The sequence below is a fragment of the Phoca vitulina genome, unplaced genomic scaffold (genome assembly GCF_004348235.1).
Source record: "Phoca vitulina isolate PV1807 unplaced genomic scaffold, GSC_HSeal_1.0 scaffold21, whole genome shotgun sequence".
NCBI classification, from domain to species: Eukaryota; Metazoa; Chordata; class Mammalia; order Carnivora; family Phocidae; genus Phoca; species Phoca vitulina.
In genome coordinates this window covers 27,308,070-27,328,470 of record NW_022589724.1, presented here as the reverse complement: position 1 = coordinate 27,328,470, position 20,401 = coordinate 27,308,070, and the positions used below count along the sequence as shown (strand labels likewise).

General features: G+C 54.9%; 1 protein-coding gene across 1 annotated transcript in view; it reads right to left on the bottom strand.

Moving 5' to 3' along the window:
• Positions 1–1,004: 1,004 nt before the first annotated feature.
• PRRX2 (paired related homeobox 2) overlaps positions 1,005–20,401 on the bottom strand; it is a 45,732-nt gene continuing 26,335 nt past the window's right edge. Inside the window, exons 2-4 of the mRNA XM_032419115.1 lie at positions 3,334–3,521; positions 2,552–2,730; positions 1,005–1,457 (exon numbers count right to left, since the gene is read on the bottom strand). Coding sequence (XP_032275006.1) covers positions 1,322–1,457; positions 2,552–2,730; positions 3,334–3,521 — 503 coding nt within the window. The 3' untranslated portion in view covers positions 1,005–1,321. The remainder of the gene's footprint in view (positions 1,458–2,551; positions 2,731–3,333; positions 3,522–20,401) is intronic.

Genomic DNA, 20,401 nt, shown 5'->3' with positions numbered 1-20,401 from the left:
GGGGATTGTCCCTCACGCAAGGATTGTCATGAGGCTTTGACCTGTTTGAGGTCATCTAGGAGATGTAGCCCATGGGTGGGGGGGAAGGCCGACACTTTGGGGCACTTTGCTGCAGTGTGGACAGGGCAGACTATGGGAGGAGAGGTCCCCCGGATTGGCTCCATCGGGGTGTGATCGCCGTGTCACAACGAGGGCCGTCACCAGGAGGGGCTGGTCATCTTTGTGCCCTCTGGGGGTCGGGGAGTGCTGTCCTACTTCCTGGGGGCTGGTTGAGGTCACTATCAACAGAAATGACTCTGAACTTCCCTGGAGGGTGTGCCCCACAGAAGGGGCTGCGTAGGGGGCCAGGTGGAAGGGGCTGGCTTCAGACCACTCCCTTCACCCCAGTTTCCTACAAACTTCCTATAAGTGATGTCATTAGCTGGTGGTACGTGTGTCCTCTGTCACCGCCAGTTATCATCTGCAAAAAGGTGGGTGGACTTGGATAAGGTCTTCTGGTGTCCTTGGCTGTTAGGACCACTCCTCTGTCCTTTGACCCGCGTGGGACCTCCACTCTGCACCCCCAGTTCTGGGCCATTTGCCTAGGCCCAGGAGGGTCCCATACCTTCTGCATGCCCAGAGATAAGGGAGTTAATTCCAGCATCTGCCCCCCCCACACACACAGTCTGGCCAGCCCAGGAATCCATGGTCACCCACCCTGCCCCCCACCATAGGGCAGAGGGGACACTCCCTGCCCAGACAGGGAAGGGATCCTGCCCAGAGTCACACGGCGGGGTTTCTCCCAAACACCTAGGTGCCCGTGGGGTCCAGGGCAGGCCTCTGTCCTCCTACCCGACTCCCCACCTGTGGGGCTCTGCCGGATGATGGAGGGCTTCATTCACAAGAAGGCGCCCACATGAGGGCATCTGGCCCCGGCACGGCTGCAGGCCAGAGCAGGGCCCCAGAAGGCCATCCACTCAATTGCTTCGCTGCCCTTATCCGCCCTCCCTCAAACTTTTTGGGGCTTAAATTTTTTTTTTTATTTCTTAAAGACAAAAGCTTTTCGGTTTTAATACACAAAATAAATGCAGTCCTTGGTGGGCTCCTGCGCCTCTGGCTCAACCCCTCCAAAGGTCATGGGCCAAAGTCTCCCACGGCTGTAGACAAGGGGCTCCCAGCATCTCAGCAGCCTCTTGGGCCCAGGAGTCTGGACTGGAGAGAGGGGCCAGGAGAGCCCAGCCAGCCTGTCCTGGGGACAGCGGACAGGAGAAGGTCACTTTCATGTCTGCTCTCTTTGCCGTTGTTCGACCGGGGAGGCAGTGGGGTCCTGGGGGGCCGGCTGTCAGTTCACCGTGGGCACCTGGCTGTGGTGCAGGCTGAACTCCTTGGCCTTGAGACGGAGGCTGGCGATACTGTTGGCCATGTTGACTCCCGGGGTTGCGGGGCCTGAGCCTCCAGGGCTGTAGGGCGGCACCGTGCTGGGGGCGACAGAAGGCACAAGGACATGTAGCTGTGGCTGGCACGCTGCCCAAAGCTGACCACTTCCGGCTGCCTGCCCTGGACCCCGGCCTCTGGTCCTCCTGCCTCCCCTCCTCACTTGACTCTCCTGGGAAGCCCTCCCCCCAGGGGCTGGGCATAGCTGGGGCTGCAGGATTTGGGGAGGAGTCAGAAACACTCACAGATGGCCCCGGGACACAGAGCAGCCTCTGTGGGTTTGTGGGCATCCCTCCCTGGATCAGGAGCCTCCCGAGAGCAGAGCCTGGGTCCTGCTCACCCCCGGTACCTGCGCTGGGCCTGGCGCACAGCAGGATGGAGGGGGAGGGAACACACACCCGTTCAGAAGGATGCCTCTGGGTGGCTCTCCTGGTCCAGGTACGGACAGGGCGGGAGAGCTGGCCACCATGGGCATCATGAGGACTCTGACCCCACAAGCCCACCTGCTGGATCTCGCCTCGCACGAGACCAGGGCTCCAGCACCTCACACAGACTAAGGGTCAGGTGGCACCCCATGGAGTTGTGGGTACAGAAACATAACGCCCTAGTACTTCTTCCCTCTTCCTTCCTGCCCTGCCTTCTTTCTCCAGCTTTGACCAGAGCAAAACTGCCCCAGAACTTGGCTCTGGACCCCAGCCAGGCCCCCTGGGCTTCGGAGGCCCTTCCCTCAGCCCTCCAAGCCAGGGAGGTCAGCGCAGGGCGCTGGGGCTCTCCTGCCAGCCCAGAAATCTTCCTCCTGGTCTCCAGCTTCCTCAGGGTGACAAGGGTTCTTCATGCCCCTTGCAGACGGGGCACATTCATGCACACACGTGCACACGCACAGTCATGCACACACGTACACACACGCACATGCATGCACACTCCTGATCACGTACACATACTGATGTGGAAACACGCGTGTGCAACACTCACACGCACACACTCGTGAGCACACACACACACTGGGCCACACCCTACTCGGCCGACAGGGGCTTCAGGGGCGCCTGGGCACCCATCACAGCTCCCTGCGGATCCTCCGAGGCATCTGGGCCCGAAGAGGCCCCGCCCCCTCCCCACCGGAAGGGGTTCCTGCTCTCACCTGTAGGGCGACGAGGCTGTCCAGGAAAGATAATCGGGACTCAGGGCGGTGGGCCGGGGAGCCACGGGCTGCTCGATGGCGGCCTCCTGGCTGTAGGACTTGAGCAGCGAGGCGGAGCGGTTGGCTAGCATGGCCCTCTCGTTTCGGCGGAACTTGGCCCGGCGGTTCTGAAACCAGACCTGGGGGCGGGGGAGGCGTGTTGAACGGGGTGCAGCAGGCGGCAAAGGGGACCCACGTGCTTTGGGATGCAGTGCGTGCCCGCTGTGCCACCAGCTGAGGACTGGCAGCTTCCCCTCTCTGGGCCTCGGTTTCCTGATCTGTAAAATGGGGATGCTTCTGCGGCGGGCTAAGCGCGCGTCGGGGAAAGGGCGAGGGAACGCGCGGAGGGACGAGCGAGGGACGCGAACACGAGCCCCTCGGCTGTTCCAAGGCTGGGACTGGAGAGGGGCGAGCTGAGCTCTCGGCTCAGAGCTGGCAACCAGCAGACCTTAACACTTGAACACGGCTTTATTCGGCAAAACCTTTCCCCGCCAGGCACTGCTCCAAGCACTTGACAAATACGCAGAACCCTCTACAAGAGACCGCGTGGTCCTCACTTTCCGGGGAGGCACCTTCAACACAGAGAGGTTAAGTAACCTGCTCGAGGCCGCACCAGCGGGTAGGGGGCGGGGCTTGGATTTGAAGCCCAGTCCTCGGGGCCTGAGACGCCCCTGCCGCTCAGCGCCTGGCCTCCGCAGCTCCGGGGCCCCGAGGAGGGCCCCCCCGGGGTCCGCAGCGCTCACCTGCACACGCGCCTCGCTGAGGTTGACGCGCCGGGCCAGCTCTTCGCGCACGAAGGCGTCGGGGTAGTGCGTGCGCTCGAACACGCGCTCCAGCGCCTGCAGCTGGCTGCTGTTGAACGTGGTGCGGTTCCGCCGCTGCTTCTTCTTCCGCTTGGCCGCGCCGCCGCGCCCCGGGCTGGGACACTCACCTGCGGAGGGGCCGAGGGTCAGCAGGTGGGTGGGTGGCCGGCCGGGGCCCGCCCTGCGCCCAGGTGCCAGGGCCCAGAGGGTCACGACTCAGGCATCAGCTTGGCAGTTTGCACGGCGCGCTCTCCTTGAGCCGCCCCGCTCTGCGGATGGACGGCCCGGCCCCGAGAGCAGGAGCAGATCCCTTGAATTCACTCCCTCCTTCATCCCTTCCTTCATCCCTTGCACACGTATTAACTGAGCAGCTGCTGTGTGGCAGGCGCAGTGCCCACGGGGAATAGAATAGTGACCAAAAGCAGTCGGACCCCTATCCTGGAGCCAGGGCACAGGCTCCTGTTGCCACGAGGGACAACTGACCAGGTCAGGGAGGCCCAGGGGACAGCTGAGTATCCTCAGCACCTGGCCTAGGCGTTGGGGCACCGTAAACCCTCCGTGGATATTTGTCGTGGAATTATAACGACACATAACCAAGAACAGGAGTCACAGTTTCTTTCTTTCTTTCTTTTTTTAAAGATTTTATTTATTTATTTGACAGAGAGAGACACAGCGAGAGAGGGAACACAAGCAGGGGGAGTGGGAGAGGGAGAAGCAGGCTTCCCGCGGAGCAGGGAGCCCGATGCGGGGCTCGATCCCAGGACCCTGGGATCATGACCTGAGCCGAAGGCAGACACTTAATGACTGAGCCACCCAGGCGCCCCATGGAGTCACAGTTTCGAGGGCCCACGGTGGGCAGGCTCTTGAGCACCCACGATCATTGCTCGCAGCAATCCTGTATAGACAATGGAGGCCAGCCTCATCACCCCCAACTTACAGAGGGACAGGGAAGCAGGTTCAGGGAGGCCAAGGTCTCTGGCACGAGTTCAAGCACCCAGTCAGTGGTAGAGGAGGGATTTGAACCATCAAGCTGGTACCAGAGTCCTGGTCCTATTCACCAAACCCACCTGGCCGGCTGCTGAGAGCAACCTTCCAGAAGGCCCCACAATGCAGAAGGGCACCTTTCTGCACCCTGAGCACCTACTGCGTGCCAGGGGCTGTGTAGGGTACTGGGGAGAGACGGAGCAGACTGAGGGAGGCAGGCCCCAGAATAAGACGCCCAGTGCTGTGGGACAAGGGTTACACCAGGGTGCAGGAGGATACTCAGCTCTGGCAAGCGATGGGGAGACAATCAGGGAAGGCTCCTCAGAGGAGGTGATGCTCAAAGTGGGTTTGAAGGATGTACAAGAATTTTCCAATCAGATCAGAGGGAGGGAGGGCAGACATTAGAGGCAAGGCGCAAGAGGTGGGAATGATCAGGGGGTGAACCCCAGCAGAGGAGCTGACCAAGGGTCTACGCTGGCCTCTGATGCAGGATGGGCAGCTCAGGTAAGGACGCCCGGCATAACCCTGGGGAAGGCATGGCGTCAGCAACTATTACCTTTTAGACCCATCCTGTCCCTTGAGGGACGTTTACAGCCACTATTGCCCCATTTCCATTTTATTGAGGGGCGGAACTGGACTTGGCTATTTGTCCCCCAGGGCCCAGTTTATTGCCCACTCCTCCAGGGAGCCCTCGTGACCACCTGAGTCCACCTGGGATCCCCTGCTGCACTCACTCCGCACACACGCAACACCATCAAGCTCAGCACTTCCTTATGCATCTGATCTTATTAAAAATGTATATTTTAATAACCAAGTAATGTCAGTGCTTGTCACAGTAATAGATTCAAATACCAGAGAAGGGTCAGAAGTAAAACAAAATACTCGCCTCTCCCCAGCTCTACTCCCCATGCTTTACAAGATTACAAATGTACATTTTAAAAAATTTACAAGCATGAGATCATGCTGAACACCCTGGTGCTTCAACTTGCCTATTGATAATTTTCCAGATACCATTCCATCTCGGCACAACAAACATAACCCTCTTTATGTGGATTGTTCCCCACACTCTATTTTCTCTAGTGTTCCCTCCCTCCATCTGGAGGAACTTATTTTTTATTGTATTTTTTCAAAAATTTTTATTTACTTATCCGAGAGAGAGAGAGAGATCGCTAGCAGGGGGAAGCGGTAGAGGGAGAAGCAGACTCCTGGCTGAGCAGGGAGCCCCACTTGGGACTCTATCCCAGGACCTGGGGATCATGACCTGAGCTGAAGGCAGACGCTTAACCAACTGAGCCACCCAGGCGCCCAGAACTTATGTTTTAAAGCAGTTTTTGCTTTATCCTTCCAGCATTGCTTTTTGCAAATATAATAAAACACTCCTTTCCACAGCTCCCAAGCACTTGGCTGGGGGACTACCCCATGGTTTATTCTCCCAGAGCCCTATTGATGGACACCTGGTGCATTTCCAATCTTTTGCCACTAAAAGAATGCCACAACGAAGAACCACACGCAAACATGATTTCCTATTTTTGCCAGTACATATTTGGGACAGATTCCTAGAAGCGGGATTGCTGGGCCAGTGAGAAAAATGCTAGAGGTGGCCAGATTCCCCCATAAGGCTTCCCACCAGCAGTGTATGGGAAGGTCTGTTTTGCCCAGTTTGGACAACAGAACATATTGTCAACCTTTTGGAGCTGAGTCCATACCTTGTGGTTTTGCTTCCCCAGTTACACAGTCCCTTAACACGTCCAATATTCTTTGCACAATGCCGGGTATTTGCTCTGCTGAGCATCTAGAACATTCCAGGCCCAGTGATGAATACCACTCAATCCCTGTTTTCAAAGAAGCTCCCACGTTAGCAGGGTTTATTGACTCTTGAGCAACCAACTGATTCGATTTGAGGCTGAAGCGTTCCATGAGACTGGTAAATAATAATCGTGGGAGCCGATGGGGGTCCTGTCAGGCAGGACACAGCGCGGTCCCTGGGAAAAGATGACCTTACAGCTGAGTTTGGACTGGTAGTTCTCTACTGAGGACAATTCTGCCTCCAGGGGACACCTGACAGTGTCCGGAAACATTGCTGATGGTCAGGACTGGGGGTGGGAGGTGCTATAGGGGTTGAACAGGTAGAGGCCGGGGCTACTAATAAACGCCCTTCAGGACAAGGACAGGCCCCCACACCAAAGAATCATCTCGTTCACAGTGCTCACGGCACTGGCCTAACTGGGCGTTCAGGACTGTTGCAAACGCAGGAGTCACATGTGGGGGCAGGGGGTGGTGGGGAACGTGAGTGGCCCTAAGGGAGCCGCCTCGTCCCCTGGCTAGGCTCCAGCCTTCTCTCCTCGCCCCTCTCCTCCAAGAAAAGGCGAAGATGGATGAGAACGCCTGGTGCCTGTGAATGTCTCTGTGCCCTGCGTCCCTGTCCCCTGGAGCGGGAGGAAAGCTAAACTAAAACAACAAAGGCCCACGAGCTGAAAACCGGGTGGTGATCAATAGCCCCAAAGCAGGACAGAAGCTTCTGGAACACCAGCCATCCCAGAGATGATTTCCATCCCCCTCTAGGCAACGCTGTTTGGGCACACACCCAACGCAGGAGGCATTTCAGCCAAAAAAGGAGACTTTTTTTCGAGAAGTTTCTGAGCAATTCAAAACGGAGGGTGTTTAAATGAAAACCATTTTGCAGCTTTCGCCCCCGCCAAGTGGGCGCCGGAAGAAACAACTCGGCTCTTTCGCTGGTTAAACTGTGTGGTGACTTGGAGCCGAAACCCTCACTCAAAGGCATTTAGCGCCGGGCCCCCCGACAACCTCAGGCCTCCCACACCAACACCAGCTAGCCTCCTCCCGTGTCTGGGATCCGCTCTCTCTGGGGTCCCATCAAGGCAGCTCTGATGGGGCACGCTCAGCAAAAGCTGGTTTAGCCCACGAGTCGTGCCAGGCGTTGCCCATGCTTCCACGCACTGAATCTCTGCCCCCGGGGGAAACTGAGGCCGAGGTTGTCCCTCTGGGTTGGAATTCCTGTTTGTCAAAAGGCTCAGCCGGCCCAGGCTGCGGGTGTCTCCTCCCTCATCCACCTTGCTCCGAGGGAAGGGGACCCAGGGGTCTGTCGCAATCTCAGTCCTGGCTCTAGAAGGCTTACAGCCTCACGTCACCTCGCTGGTGTGGAAATGCCCCTTGATCTCCATCCTGGCCTGGGGGGGGGGGGCGGGTAGGGGGATGGGAAGACAGAAGTACGTCCCTCAGCACCTCTTTGTTCCAAAGGAAGACCTCCCCTCTGGGAGCTGTGAGGGACAATGGCTTGCTCAGTCACACAAAGTTCCTATGAGGAGCAGAGTTTAACTCGGTGCCGAGAGCAGAGGAATTGCTCATAAATGGTCACTACCCTCAGCTTTGTTGCTTCTGGGCAAGTGGTTTTGTGCCCGAGGTCAAGGGTGTTTCTCCCCAGCCCTTTGGTCCCGTGCCCCAGCCCGCGGTAGAAAGACGGTCCCCCCGCGGGGCGCCTGGGCGGCTCAGTCGTTAAGCGTCTGCCTTCGGCTCAGGTCATGATCCCAGGGTCCTGGGATCGAGCCCCGCGTCGGGCTCCCTGCTCTGCGGGAAGCCTGCTTCTCCCTCTCCCACCCCCACTGCTTGTGTTCCCTCTCTCGCTGTGTCTCTCTCTGTCAAATAAATAAATAAAATCTTTAAAAAAAAAAAGAAAGAAAGACGGTCCCCGCTGCGGGCAGCCGAGGCCGAGGACACCTCAAGCAGCGTCCTGCAGGTGACCCAGGACTCGACCTCTGCTTTCCGGAGGATGTGCTGGATATTTGTGACCCGAAGCTCCCGAGTCACCTCCTGAGAAATGGGTGGTGGTGGGCCTGTGTGTCCCCCGGGGAGGGGGCTCCACGCTGGGACTTTCAAACATTTGGAAAAGAAATAAATAACTCACTAAGCCTCCGGCCAGCGATTACTGGGGCCCCGTTCTTTCCAAGTCGGGCTGTGCCCCAAATCTCCTTTTGTTCGGTAAAAGTCCCGCTTTTCTCCAGGGTTCAGAATGAAGCCCAAACCCGCCCGCGTTTACAGGGGCTGCTTAGGTGCAGTCGTGAGGGGCTGGATCGGGGCGGGAGAGAAATGTATTCGGATGGGGGCAGGCCTGCCACACTCTCTCTCCCTTAAAACCAAATTACTTCGTCCCCGATTACATTACAATATAAAAAAATGACTTGTGCACAGTTTTCTGCCATTAAATTATTTCACACATACCATTTATTTGGCCGACTGCGGGCCAAAGACATTTAAAAACTCTGCTCTCAGCCAAATGATCAAGTGTTCCTGGCTCCTCTCCCCTGCACCCATGGTTTTTCTTATTCCGTGTAATTTAAGGGTCTAAATAGTCTGGAGGGAATTAACTGCAAATTCTTCCTAAGACAAATAAACCCAGCCTCTTCGTTTCTGCCTTTCCCAAGCTGTTGAGAGACACTCTCTGTTTGTTTTTGCCTCAAATAGTCAGTTTGCGCCTGACCCCGGGGCCGCGGCGAACTCCAACCCAAATAAATAACTTTTATTAATTAGCATTTATTCTGACCAAATAAGCAGCCCCTCTCCCCCCTCCGATGTGATCTCTGCCAACACGTTCACAAAAATAAACAGTGGGTCCCCAGGACCTTGATGTGGATTTAACAAATTAACACCGGGCCTTGGTCAAAGGAGCTCCAAGCTGCAGAAATATTTACAGGCAGGAAAGTCTGAGGAAGGAAGTAGAGGTGGAGGGCCCGGAGGGGCCTGCAAAGGCTTCAGCCCCCACTCGCAGGTCTCCTGGAAGAGATGAGGGTTCCTTTGAAGGACCCCTGGTTCTCCCTTGTCGGGCTCAGACGAGAATTCTGGAAACTGCCCCGAGCTGTCACTGAGAGCCACCAGGAGGCGCTGAGGGTAATCGCTCACCTCCTCAGCAGGGAGAAGGAAGAGGCTGGACAGGCCAGTGGTTAAGGAGGCGAGAGCCACCCCCCCCAACTCCCCCCCCACCCCCCACCCCCAGGCTCGCCAGCGGAGTGGCTGAGGGCAAATCTTTGAACAGCTCCCAGCCTTGGGAATCTCACTGAAAAATGGGAACAAGGAACTACCTCATTAACCCTACACGGGACTCTTAGCCCGATTTTACAGATAAGGAGACTGAGGCTCCCCAGGTGAAGCAACATGCCAAAGCCATAGGACTAGGAAAGGCCGGAGCTGGGATTTGAACCTGCAGGTGAGCACAGAGCCCAGGCTCTTAGCCCCCTTGATGTGGGGCAGCCGGCCCTAAGAGGGTCTGCACCCCCCGTTCCTCCTGCAGAAGGATTTCTGAGGGTCTCTCCAGGGGCTTAGGGTGAATGCGTACAACCAGGAGGAAGGAGACTGAAGGCCGCAGAGGTGTTTCTGGAGCTGGGTGGGGTGCGTGCCGGAGCTCCTGGGCACACAAGCTGGGGCCTGGAGAAGCACGCAGGAAGGAAAGGCGTGCAGGCTGCCCAGCTGGTGAGACCTACCGGGGCAGGGCCACTGTCAGGCATGACACTGAGTCAGGCCAGCAACATTAGAAGGAAGAAAGGAAGGAGTGACAGGAGGGAGGAGGAAGGAGAAGAAGCATGGTCCCTGAAGCCCTTCCTGAGGCGGTCAGCCCCACTCCAGCCAGGATCCCAAGCAAGGAATGTAAGAGCTGGTTTCATGTCCAGCCAAGCTGACCTTGGTCCCGGACACTGAGTGACCAGGCCTAAGACACAAAGGAGGGGCTCAGGTCCTCTGGGGAGATCACACAGGCAGACTTCCTAGCATCACCTCCCTGGAAGCCCCCAACAGCCTCAAGAGGGTCAGGCAGGCCTGTCTCTGTCCTAGAGAGAAGACAGAGGGAAGCCCAGAAGGGGCCAGGACCTACCCAGGGTCACACAGCAAAGAAAGCCCACTCCCCTGGCCCTTTCTTTTCTCGATACATCCCTCATAGCCAGTTGCCAGGGAAAATGGAGAGAAGAGGTAGCCCCAGCCCCCAGCCCAGCCCTGGGCATGGTGAACACAACAGAAGGATGGAGCCTTTCTCTAGAGGGCCTTTCTGGCTCTATCCACTGGATGGGCCCGGTCCTCAGGAGGGCGTGGGGCTGCTATCCCGGGTTTGCAGCCTCCTTGAGGTTGGTACTCACACTGGACATACACACCCCTCACTTGCGGACCCTTGCATATATCGTTCCTGGGCTCGCAACCCCTCCTTTCTCCCTCCCTGACTCCCCTTCATGTCTCAGCAGAATGCCATCTCCTCGGGGAAGCCATCCTAGACCCCCTGTTGTAGCTGTGTCACACTGTTGAATAAATGTGGGGTCATTTGTCCAACAGGGCCTGGAACTTACTATTTTTTGTCCCTCTGGAACCCATCACAGGGCCTGGCTTAAGGTAAACACTTCACAAATATTTTTTGAGTGTTGAGTAAATGAATGAATGAACAACCTGGGACTCTCGTGCCCAGACTCCTGTCCCCGCCCCCAGGCCAGTGACCAGTATGGTTACAAGGGAGCCTAAGCAGGCGTGGGCTGACCCTGCAGTCTGGAGGAGACTGGGGGAGGCTCCCACAGATCCCCTAGAAACCTCAGCAGAGTCCTAGATGCACAGTTGCCAAGCATCTGGGTCTCTCTGGGGTCTGGAGCCTGTCCCTTCCATGCACAAAGGCCACGACGTGCTGCATACACTTCCACAGGATGACTGGACCCCCTCAGAAAACCCAGTGGAGGGGCCCGGGCACCAATGGGATCTGCCTCACCAGACAGCATGAGCTCCTACCCACCACAGGGCCTTTGCCCAAGCTGTCCCCTCTACCTGGAGCACTGCACCATTTCTGCCTGACTCAGGCTTACCCAGTTTTTAGTCTGAGCCTAAATTCCCTGCCCTAAGAGGTTTTCCCAGCCCCCAGGCCAGGCCAGATCTCCTCGTTACATGCTCTTGGGCCCTCTCCCTCTCCCACACATCTGTAATGAAGTAGTTTTTCTCTTTTGGTTTATCTACTTTGTGCCTGTCTCTTCCATTTAACTCAGCACTAGGAAGGCAGAGACTGGGTTTGCCTTGTCACCCTATAGCCCCAGGACCAGGCAAGAAGTTTGGTTTCAAAAATATTTCTGAACGATTGATTATGTAAATGAAGGAATGCCTCATCCCAGAAAACAATGGGAAATCCCAACATCCAAAGCCAGTTTGCCTTCCCCTCCGAAAGGCCAGTGGTTACTTAGATGTGACAGCCACAGCACACGCAATTAAAGAAAGATGAAGCGGACTTCATCAAAATTCAAACTTTAGTCAACACCATCAAGAAAGTGAAAAGACAACGCACAGAATGGGGAAAAGGTTCACAAATCATATGTTTGGCAAGGGGCTTGTATTTAGAAGATATTAAGAACGCTTAAACTCAACAATAAAAAGACAAGTCATCTAATTAAAAATGAGCAAGGGATCAGGGCGCCTGGGTGGCTCAGTCACTTAAATGTCTGACTCTTGTTTTCGGCTCAGGTCATGATCTCAAGGTTGTGGGATCAAGCCCCTTGTTGGGCTTTGCGCTCAGCGTGGAGTCTGCTCCAGATTCTCTCCCTCTGCCCCTCCCCTAGCTCGTGCGTGCTAGCTCTCTCTCAGATAAGTAAAATAAATCTTTAAAAAAATGAGCAGGGGCGCCTGGGTGGCTCAGTCGTTAAGCATCTCCCTTCGGCTCAGGTCATGATCCCAGAGTCCTGGGATCGAGCCCCGCATCGGGCTCCCTGCTCCTCAGGAAGCCTGCTTCTCCCTCTCCCACTCCCCCTGCTTGTGTTCCCTCTCTCTGTGTGTCAAATAAATAAATAAAATCTTTAAAAAAAAAAGAGAGAGCAAAGGATCTGAATAGACATTTTTCCAAAGAAGATATATAAATGGCCAACAAGCATGTGGAAAGATGCTCATCATTAGTCATCAGGGAAATGCAAATCGAAACTGCCATGAGACACCACTTCACACCCAGTGTGATGGCTAGCATCAAAAGACAGATATTAACAAATGTGGGCAAGAATTTGGAGAAATTGGAACCCTCGTGCACCGCTGGTGGGAATATAAGATGGTGCAGCCATTTCGGAAAAGAGTCTGTCTGATAGGTCTTCAAAATGGTAAATACAGAGTTACCATCTGACCCAGCAATTCCACTCGTAGGTATAAACCCAAGAGAAGTGAGATGCATATCCACCCAAAAACTTGTATACAAATGAACGTTACTTATAATAGCCCAAACTTGGAATCAACCATCCAACAGCCGATGAATGGGTAAACAAACCATAGTCTGTCCACACAAGGGAATGTTTTTGGACTGTGAAAAGGAATTAAGTGCTGATTCATGCTACGACACGGACGAACCCTTAAAAACATTACTTATGCTTAAGAATATTATGCTAAGTGAAAGACGTCAGTGCCATCCATGAAAGGCTGCATAATGTATGATTCCAATTTTAAGAGATGTCCAGGGGCGCCTGGGTGGCTCAGTCGGTGAAGCGTCTGCCTTTGGCTCAGGTCATGATTCCGGGGTCCTGGGATGGAGCCCCGCATCGGGTTCCCTGCTCAGCCGGGAGCCTGCTTCTCCCTCTCCCTCTGCCTACTGCTCTGCCTACTTGTGATCTCTCTCTCTCTGTCAAATAAATAAATAAAATCTTAAAAAAGAAAGAAAGAAAGAAAGAAATGTCCAGGAAAAGTAAATCTAAGGAGACAGAAAGTAGGTCAGTGGCTGCTAAGGCTTGGTGGTGGGGAGGGTTGAGGTGGGGAGGGAAGGAGGATGACTAAAGGGTGCAGGGGTTTTGGGGGTGCTGCTGGAAATGTTCTAAAATTGTGGTGATGGTTGCACAAATGAACATATTAAAAATCACTAAAGTACACACTTTACACACTTTAAATGGTATGTCAATTATATCTCAATAAATTGTTCTATAAAAAGAAGTACACAGGAAAAGGCGGAGGGGCAGAGAGAGCCACTGGGATTGGTAGAGAAAGGAGCCCCCCTGGACTGGGGCAAGGGGACCCTGGGAAGGGCGTGAGAGTGGGGGACGTAATTGGCTAAGGCCCAGATGATGGCTCAGCCCTGCGGGTTTAGCCCCAGAGCCGCTCTGGGTCCTGGTCTTTGGGGAAACCTTCAGTGAGAAAGCTGCCAGGAGGCGGGTTCCTGGGACAGAACGTCTCCACATGGGGGCTGCCACAGCAGGCCCACTCGGGGAAGCCAGGGGGGCAGATATAGGTGAGGCTAAAGCTACCTCTCTGGCCCAGGAGCCTTTGAAAAATGGGGTCATTGGGCCCAACGAGGGGAGCAGAGACAAAGCTACCAGGCAGAGAATATCTGTGTCCTATTCTCAGGCACAGAAAAGGGCCAGGAGGTCAAGGCCAGCTACGGCTGACCATCTCAAAGGTTCTGGGTTTCCCGAGCCTCCCCTCGTGCCCCCCAGGCTTCTGGGTTCCAGGGCCTGACCGCTCTGGCTTCAGCAGCCCAAGAGTCCAAGAGTTCAAACTTCCAGGCTCCTCTGGCCATATTTGTGGTCGGCCCAGCCTTCTCCACTCCCCAGACCCCGAAACCACCTCCAGAAAGTGGGGGCACCTGGCTGAAGTGGGGCCCCAGGGGGGATGGGAGTCGGGGAGCCATTCGGGAGAGAGAGGAGCAGCCCTCTGCTCAAAATTTGGTCTGAGAAGGAGGTTAAGGTCTGTCCGTCTGGTTTTAATCTAAGGTTGGTGGCCAAATGCCAAATTTATCGTAAGACTTACATTTTAATAAGGGGTTGGTATTTGGAGGAAAGCTGCCCTCCTTAACCATTTCCAGACCAGGCTGAAGTTGCTGCTCAGGGGCCAGTGTGGGGTTTTGCCTCCCAGTTAAGAGCCCGAGGGCCTCTTGAGGCCAGAGCCAGCAAGCACCCGCTGGGAGTCAGGGTGAGCGCTGGTGGCCGGGAAGAGAGATGTTCCGACTTCCCGTAGCTTGGTTCTCAAGCCAACCCACCAAAGCTCTGGGGCTCAAGCCTGTGACTCTTGTCTTCTCAAGGACTCAGACCTAAAGGGACCTTACAGCCCCTTATTTTTGCAGATGGGGAAACCGAGGCAAGTCGAGGTGGCACTAACCTGGTCAATGGCTCCCAGCAAGGCAGTGGGATCCCAAGTTCTGCCCACTACAGTCCCACACCTGAGGATACACGTTTGCCTCCTCCCTGCTCCCTCTGTCCCTGGGTTGGGGTGGCGGGTGTTGGGGGGGTACTTAGGAGCTGACCGTTGACCCAGCAATCGGGCATGTTTGGGGGCAGTGGGGGACAGGCAACCAGCAGCCCACCCAGAGAGCAAATGACTGCCTCCCCCTGCCCTCCACCACTTCCCTTCCCCCCTGGCCCCCACCCCGCATCTGAAAATGAGGAAAACTCCCCCTCCCCCTCCCTCTTGGGCCCTCAGTATCACCATCTGTGCAGTGGGGGCAACAAGGGGGCTATTCCTCCCAGTCAGGGCGGCACAGAGAGGACGGAACAGTCCGGGGCTTTCCTGAGAAGGTGCTAGACGCGGTGGGACTTTACACAGACAACTGTTCTCCCCACTAGTATTCTTCCCAAACGATGGCTCACTGGTCCTTCCCCTCTTGCGCTGGTGAACCCCTTGAGGAATCTGAGGAATTCTATGGGCCCTTCCCCCAGAAAAACACAGGTGCACACACAATCTCGCATGGAACTTTGGGTGATTCATAGACTCTCTGAATCCTGTCCACAGACCCCACCCTGTAAAGTCAGCTTCATGGAAAGGCAAGTTTCTTTGGCCCCAGAAGAACATGTCCCACTGCCCCCTGTTCCATCTGGGGGTCCCCAGCAGCCCTCCCCCCCGACAGCGAGCGGCCAAGACCGAGGCCAGGGCCATGGGCCCCCTCCTCCAGGGCTGGCTGGCGGGAGCTCGCGGAACCCTGGTTCTGGAATGACGCTGCGCTCCCTGAGAGGCTGACCTTTAAAGCATCGCTGGAGGGCTTTTATGACCCATTTGTGAGTTCCAGGCACGCTGGAAAATGTGTTTGAGGCTCCAAGGAGCTCCCAGGGCCGTCTGGAGTGTTCCTGCCTCTCTCCTCACCACAGCTGGGCCTATGGGTGAGGACAGAGGACTCCTTCCCCACCCTTTTCTTTTTCTGTTTGGCTTCCATTTACTCAACTTTATTATGTGCCTGGCACTGGGTTAGAAAGTCCCGCCTTCTGAAATGGGGCAGGCGCCGTCGTTAAGCCCTGTTCTCAGTGGGGGACAGTGAGGTTCAGAGAGGTGAGGGAACCGACCCAGGTCACACAGCCAGGCTGTGAGGAGGCAGCGATTTATGCCCAGGCTGTCTGTCCCCAAAGCCACCCTTGCTCTCTGGAGGAAAGCAGCCCTGGTTAACCATTTCTAGACCAGGGTGAAGTTGCTGCTAAGGGCCCCGCGTGGTTCTCTCCCATCGGCAAGCCCCGAGGGCCTCGAAAGGCCCACAGCCACTCCAGATTTCCGCGGTTCCGTTGACCTCTCTGCTACTTGAACAAATCTGATCCCTCTGCCCGCACCCGCTCACCTCATTGGCCCTGGTGCCCTCAAGGCTGACGATCCCCTGCCGTGTGTCAGCGGGCTGGTGCCTGTCTGCATCCCAGCAACCACCAGCCTGCCCAGCAGCGGGCACACTCAGAACCTGGGCACAGAGCCATCTGCGACACCCCTAGTGTGTTCCTGGTCACACCCTAGAAAGTTCTCTGCTATGGGGAGCCATAGTCCATCTCCCTGTGGGTCGCCCCAGTTGTCTGGGGACTCTTCTCCAGAAGGGCTGCTAACACTTGAAGGCAGGTTTTCCAATGCCTTCACGCATGACTCTGGGAACCTGCCGGCCCCTCTCACCACCCCTGGGGTGCCCGGTGGAGGGGTTGACACCAGATCTTCCTAATTTCTCACAGGGGTGTCCACTGACAGTTTGCTTCAGAACTTCTGGGAAGCTTGTTAAAAATGAACGTTCCCGGGGGGCGCCTGGGTGGCTCCGTCGGTTAAACGTCTGCCTTCGGCTCAGGTCATCTACTGGATCTCAGGGTCCTGGGATCCAGCCCCGAGTCAGGCTCCCTGCTCAGCGGGCAGACTGCTTGTCCTTCTCCCTCTGCCCCTCCCCCGCTCATGCTCGCTCACTCTCTATCGCTCTCTCTCTCAAATAAATGAATAAAATCTTAAAAAACAAAACAAAAAAAACCAAAGGACATTCCCATCTCATCCTACGGGATTCCAATCCAGCAGGCTCCAGTCCAGCTGGGAATCTGCAGCCGACTTTCTCTCACCCTATAGTTTAGCAACCGTGGGGTTCAGGACAGCAAACTGGGAATGACCCAGTTCAACATGAAAAATGCCGATTCACGCTCTAGGTCTGCACTGTCCCATGGGGTAGCTGCTACCTGCAGCCGTCTAAATTTGCACTGATGAGAATGAAATGACAGTCCTCAGTCCCCCTAGCCACACTTCAAGGGTTTAATAGCCACACGTGGCTAGAGGCTCCCGCACTGGACAGCACAGATAGGGAACATTTTCACTATTTCACTATTACAGAAAGTTGTATTGGATGGAGCTGCTCTAGAATTCCAATTTTTCTTCTTTTTTTAATGGAGAGGGAACAACCACAACAAAGACCAGCATTGAAGGATATTTGAGAGGAGAAAAATCATCCCTAAATCCCACCATGTCGACATATCTGCTTAATTTTTTGTGGACTTTTTGGCCCATGTCCACATGTATCCAGCTTGCACATGAGTCCACTTACAGTGTGCATGAATATCATTTCCTTTTTTGGATGGGATATTGATGAAAAGGCCAGGATTAAGATCAGACATACCCAGGGACAGCGTGTGTGGTTGCACAGGTTGTGCACTGCACAACTCCAAGGGCACCATCCCCACAGATTATAGTGTAGCTGGTGCCCCCTCTAGTTATGCAGTCGACAACCCTTTAGACCATACCCGCTTTCTGGAAATAGCTGCATTCAAGTTCTGGCTTCATGTCGCACCAGCTACGTGAGCTCTGTGGACAAGTGGCTTCACCTCTCTGAGTCTGGTTTCCTCACTGTAAATGTGGACGGCAGTACCTAAAGTGCTTAGACAATATCTGGTGCCTAGGAAGCGCTTGAGTCACTTCGCTATTATGTCGGTGACTATTACGACCTCACAATTTTTTTTTTAAAGATTTTATTTATTTTATTTGATATAGAGATAGAGTGAGAACACAAGCAGGGAGCAGAGGGAGAAGCAGGGTCCTCACTGAGCAGGAAGCCTGATGTGGGGCTGGATCCCAGAACCCCGGAATCATGACCTGAGCCAAAGGCAGATGCTTCACCAACTGAGCCACCCAGGTGCCCTCTACCTCACGATTTTATGGAGCAGATTCAGTGAGATAAGGCAGGTAAAGTGCCCTTTGTTGGGAGTGGCACCGCCCAGGGCTGAGCACATGTTGCTAGATATTCGCGTAATCTCCACCCTCATGTGTTGCTTGAGATTCACGTAATCTCCACCCTCATGTGTTGCTTGAGATTCACGTAATCTCCACCCTCATGTGTTGCTTGAGATTCACGTAATCTCCACCCTCTTCGACAGGATCGGTTGTGGTTGCCTCATTTCACCTAGTGGGGATACCAAAACTGCTTAACTCGTCATTTCCCTCTTGTGGGACATTTGGATTCTTTACAATTTTTCTCTATTGCAAATGATGTGGAAATGGCTCGTTTCTTTGTCTTTCCACTGGATTTCCAAACCCCGCCTACTTCGAGGGAAGTTCTCACAGCTGCATCCTCCTCTCTGCCAGGACCTTCCGGCTCTTTCTTGCCACTGAGTCAGCCAGAACAGGCTCCCCACACAAGTATAAAGGCTGATTCACCCAGCACAATGGTTAAGAGCTGGACTTTAGAATCAGCCTGCCTGGGTTCAAATCCCAGCTTCACTGCTGTGTGACTCCGAATAAGTTACAACCTTTCTGTGCTTCAGTTTTCCCATCTAGCAAATGGAGAAAATGTTATATCCCCCATAGAGCTGGGATGAGGATTAAGTGAGTTAATGTATATAAAATTCTTAAAACAGTGCCTGGGATCTGGTTAAGTGCTAAATCACATTAGCCATTAGGGTATTTATTTGGAGTCAGATGCGTCTAGGTTCGAGTCCCAGACTTGCCATATATTGGCTGTGCAACCTTTTGGCAAGGTACTCAACCTCTCTGAACCTCATGTTCGTATCTGTGGAGTGGAGACTTTGGCTACTGAGAGGATCACGGGCAACCGTGTGCCTGGCACACTGAAGTCTCACTCCTAAACAACAGCTGTAAGACACCTTTTCTGCAGAGCCAGTGTGCGTGCGCGCGCACACACACACACACACACACACACAGAACAGAGGCTGCCCCGAAGCTGTCCCAGGAGTCTTTCATAGATCCTTCATGGATGCTTCCAGAGAAGCTGGGTTGGATCCAGCAGGAAGCCTTGAGACTGAACCCAGAGACTGACCTTGTCTTTTTAGTCTCAGCACCTGGCACATGGTAGGTGCTCAATAACTACTGAAAGCAAAAATATGAATGGCTGAATGCATGCATGCATGAATGAGGGAATGGAATTTGGGTCCCAGGGGAGATAATCCCAATTCTGTGCCCGTCCAGATACGTGAAGACTTTTATGCACTATAGATTGGGATAAAGTATTACAAGATTTCCCACTTTCCTGACCCTCCTATCTGTAGAAACTAATGTATTTATGTTTCTCTAAATTTAGGGGCCAGAGTATGATCCAGAGAAATCCCCCTCCCAAAGGGAAAGGCTTCAGCCTGGCTTTGCTGGCACTCAAGGTCAAAGGAACAGGGGCATCATTCTTCTCGTAGGGGAGGTGGGTAGTGGGGGGGCTGGAGCCACATCCGCCTGCCCTGAAAGGCGAGGGATAGGGGGACTGGATAGGAGGGGCAGGCAGCTGGTTATCCCGAGGCCCTCTCCAACGGGGTCCAGCATCCTCCCTTCCTAAAAGTTGGGGACCACCTTGTTCCTTGAGCCTTCAAATGCAAAGGAAATTTGATCCCGAGCCCAAAGTCTGACCTCCAGAGTCCGACAGCCTGGATTGGACTCCCACCTCCTCCACTTTGCAGCTCTGTGACCTTGAGCTTATCACTGCTCCTCTCTGGGCCTAGTTTCCTTATGAGCGATGTGATGTGTTCCAACAGGACGGCAGTCCTGTTGCACAAGGGAGAATCCACTGCAGCTCCGGCCAATGGCCAGAGCTTTGGCCCTCTAGGTCTCACCTCCTCCGAGCCATTCAGAGCCCCTGGAGATGATGCGGGAGTCCCCACCCCACAGGCACCTAAAGTATTGGTGTGCATGGGGCTGACGCTCCCTTCCCCCACTCAGCATCCCAGCTCCCCACTTGCAGAACAAGGAAGAAGGCTGCAAGGCCAGGAACATCCACTCTTTCCACATATCGTCAAAGGTTTTCTATGAAACACTCTTCCCACAAGTCCGGGAAGGACTGCAAACCAAGGGGACCACCCCAAACCCTAAGGCCCTGGGTGAGGCCGCCTCCTCTGCAGCCAGACTGGGCTGGCTCAGACTGACAGCACCACCCTGTCCTGTGCTTCCTCTGATCTCAATGCCGCCTCCATCTAGGGGGACCAAAGTGCCCCCTTCCCACCCCCACCCCCCATCTTCCTAACCCCCCCTGCTGGGAGTGGTCGCTGACAGGGCACTCCTGGGAGCCCGTGTGGTGAGACCTGAGAGCTCAGGCCCCAGCTCCCTTGCTCACCACAGGACCCCAGAGGAGGCCCAGGGAGGAAAGGAGGTGGGCTGGAAGAGCAGGGCACCCCAAGCTGCCCCGGAGAGGGGTGGGGCATGGGCCTGACCCACAGCCAGGGCTGAAGACCATCCTGTGGCTGATGCAGATTTGGTGCCAAGCTGGGACAGGCCTCAATGAAATCCTTGTATTTACCCCAGTGGGTGAAAAAACCCCCTTGCGAATCCATGCGTTTAAAAGGCGCCAACCCCTACATTTCCTTCGCCCCATTTCCTGCTCCCCTCCCCCCAC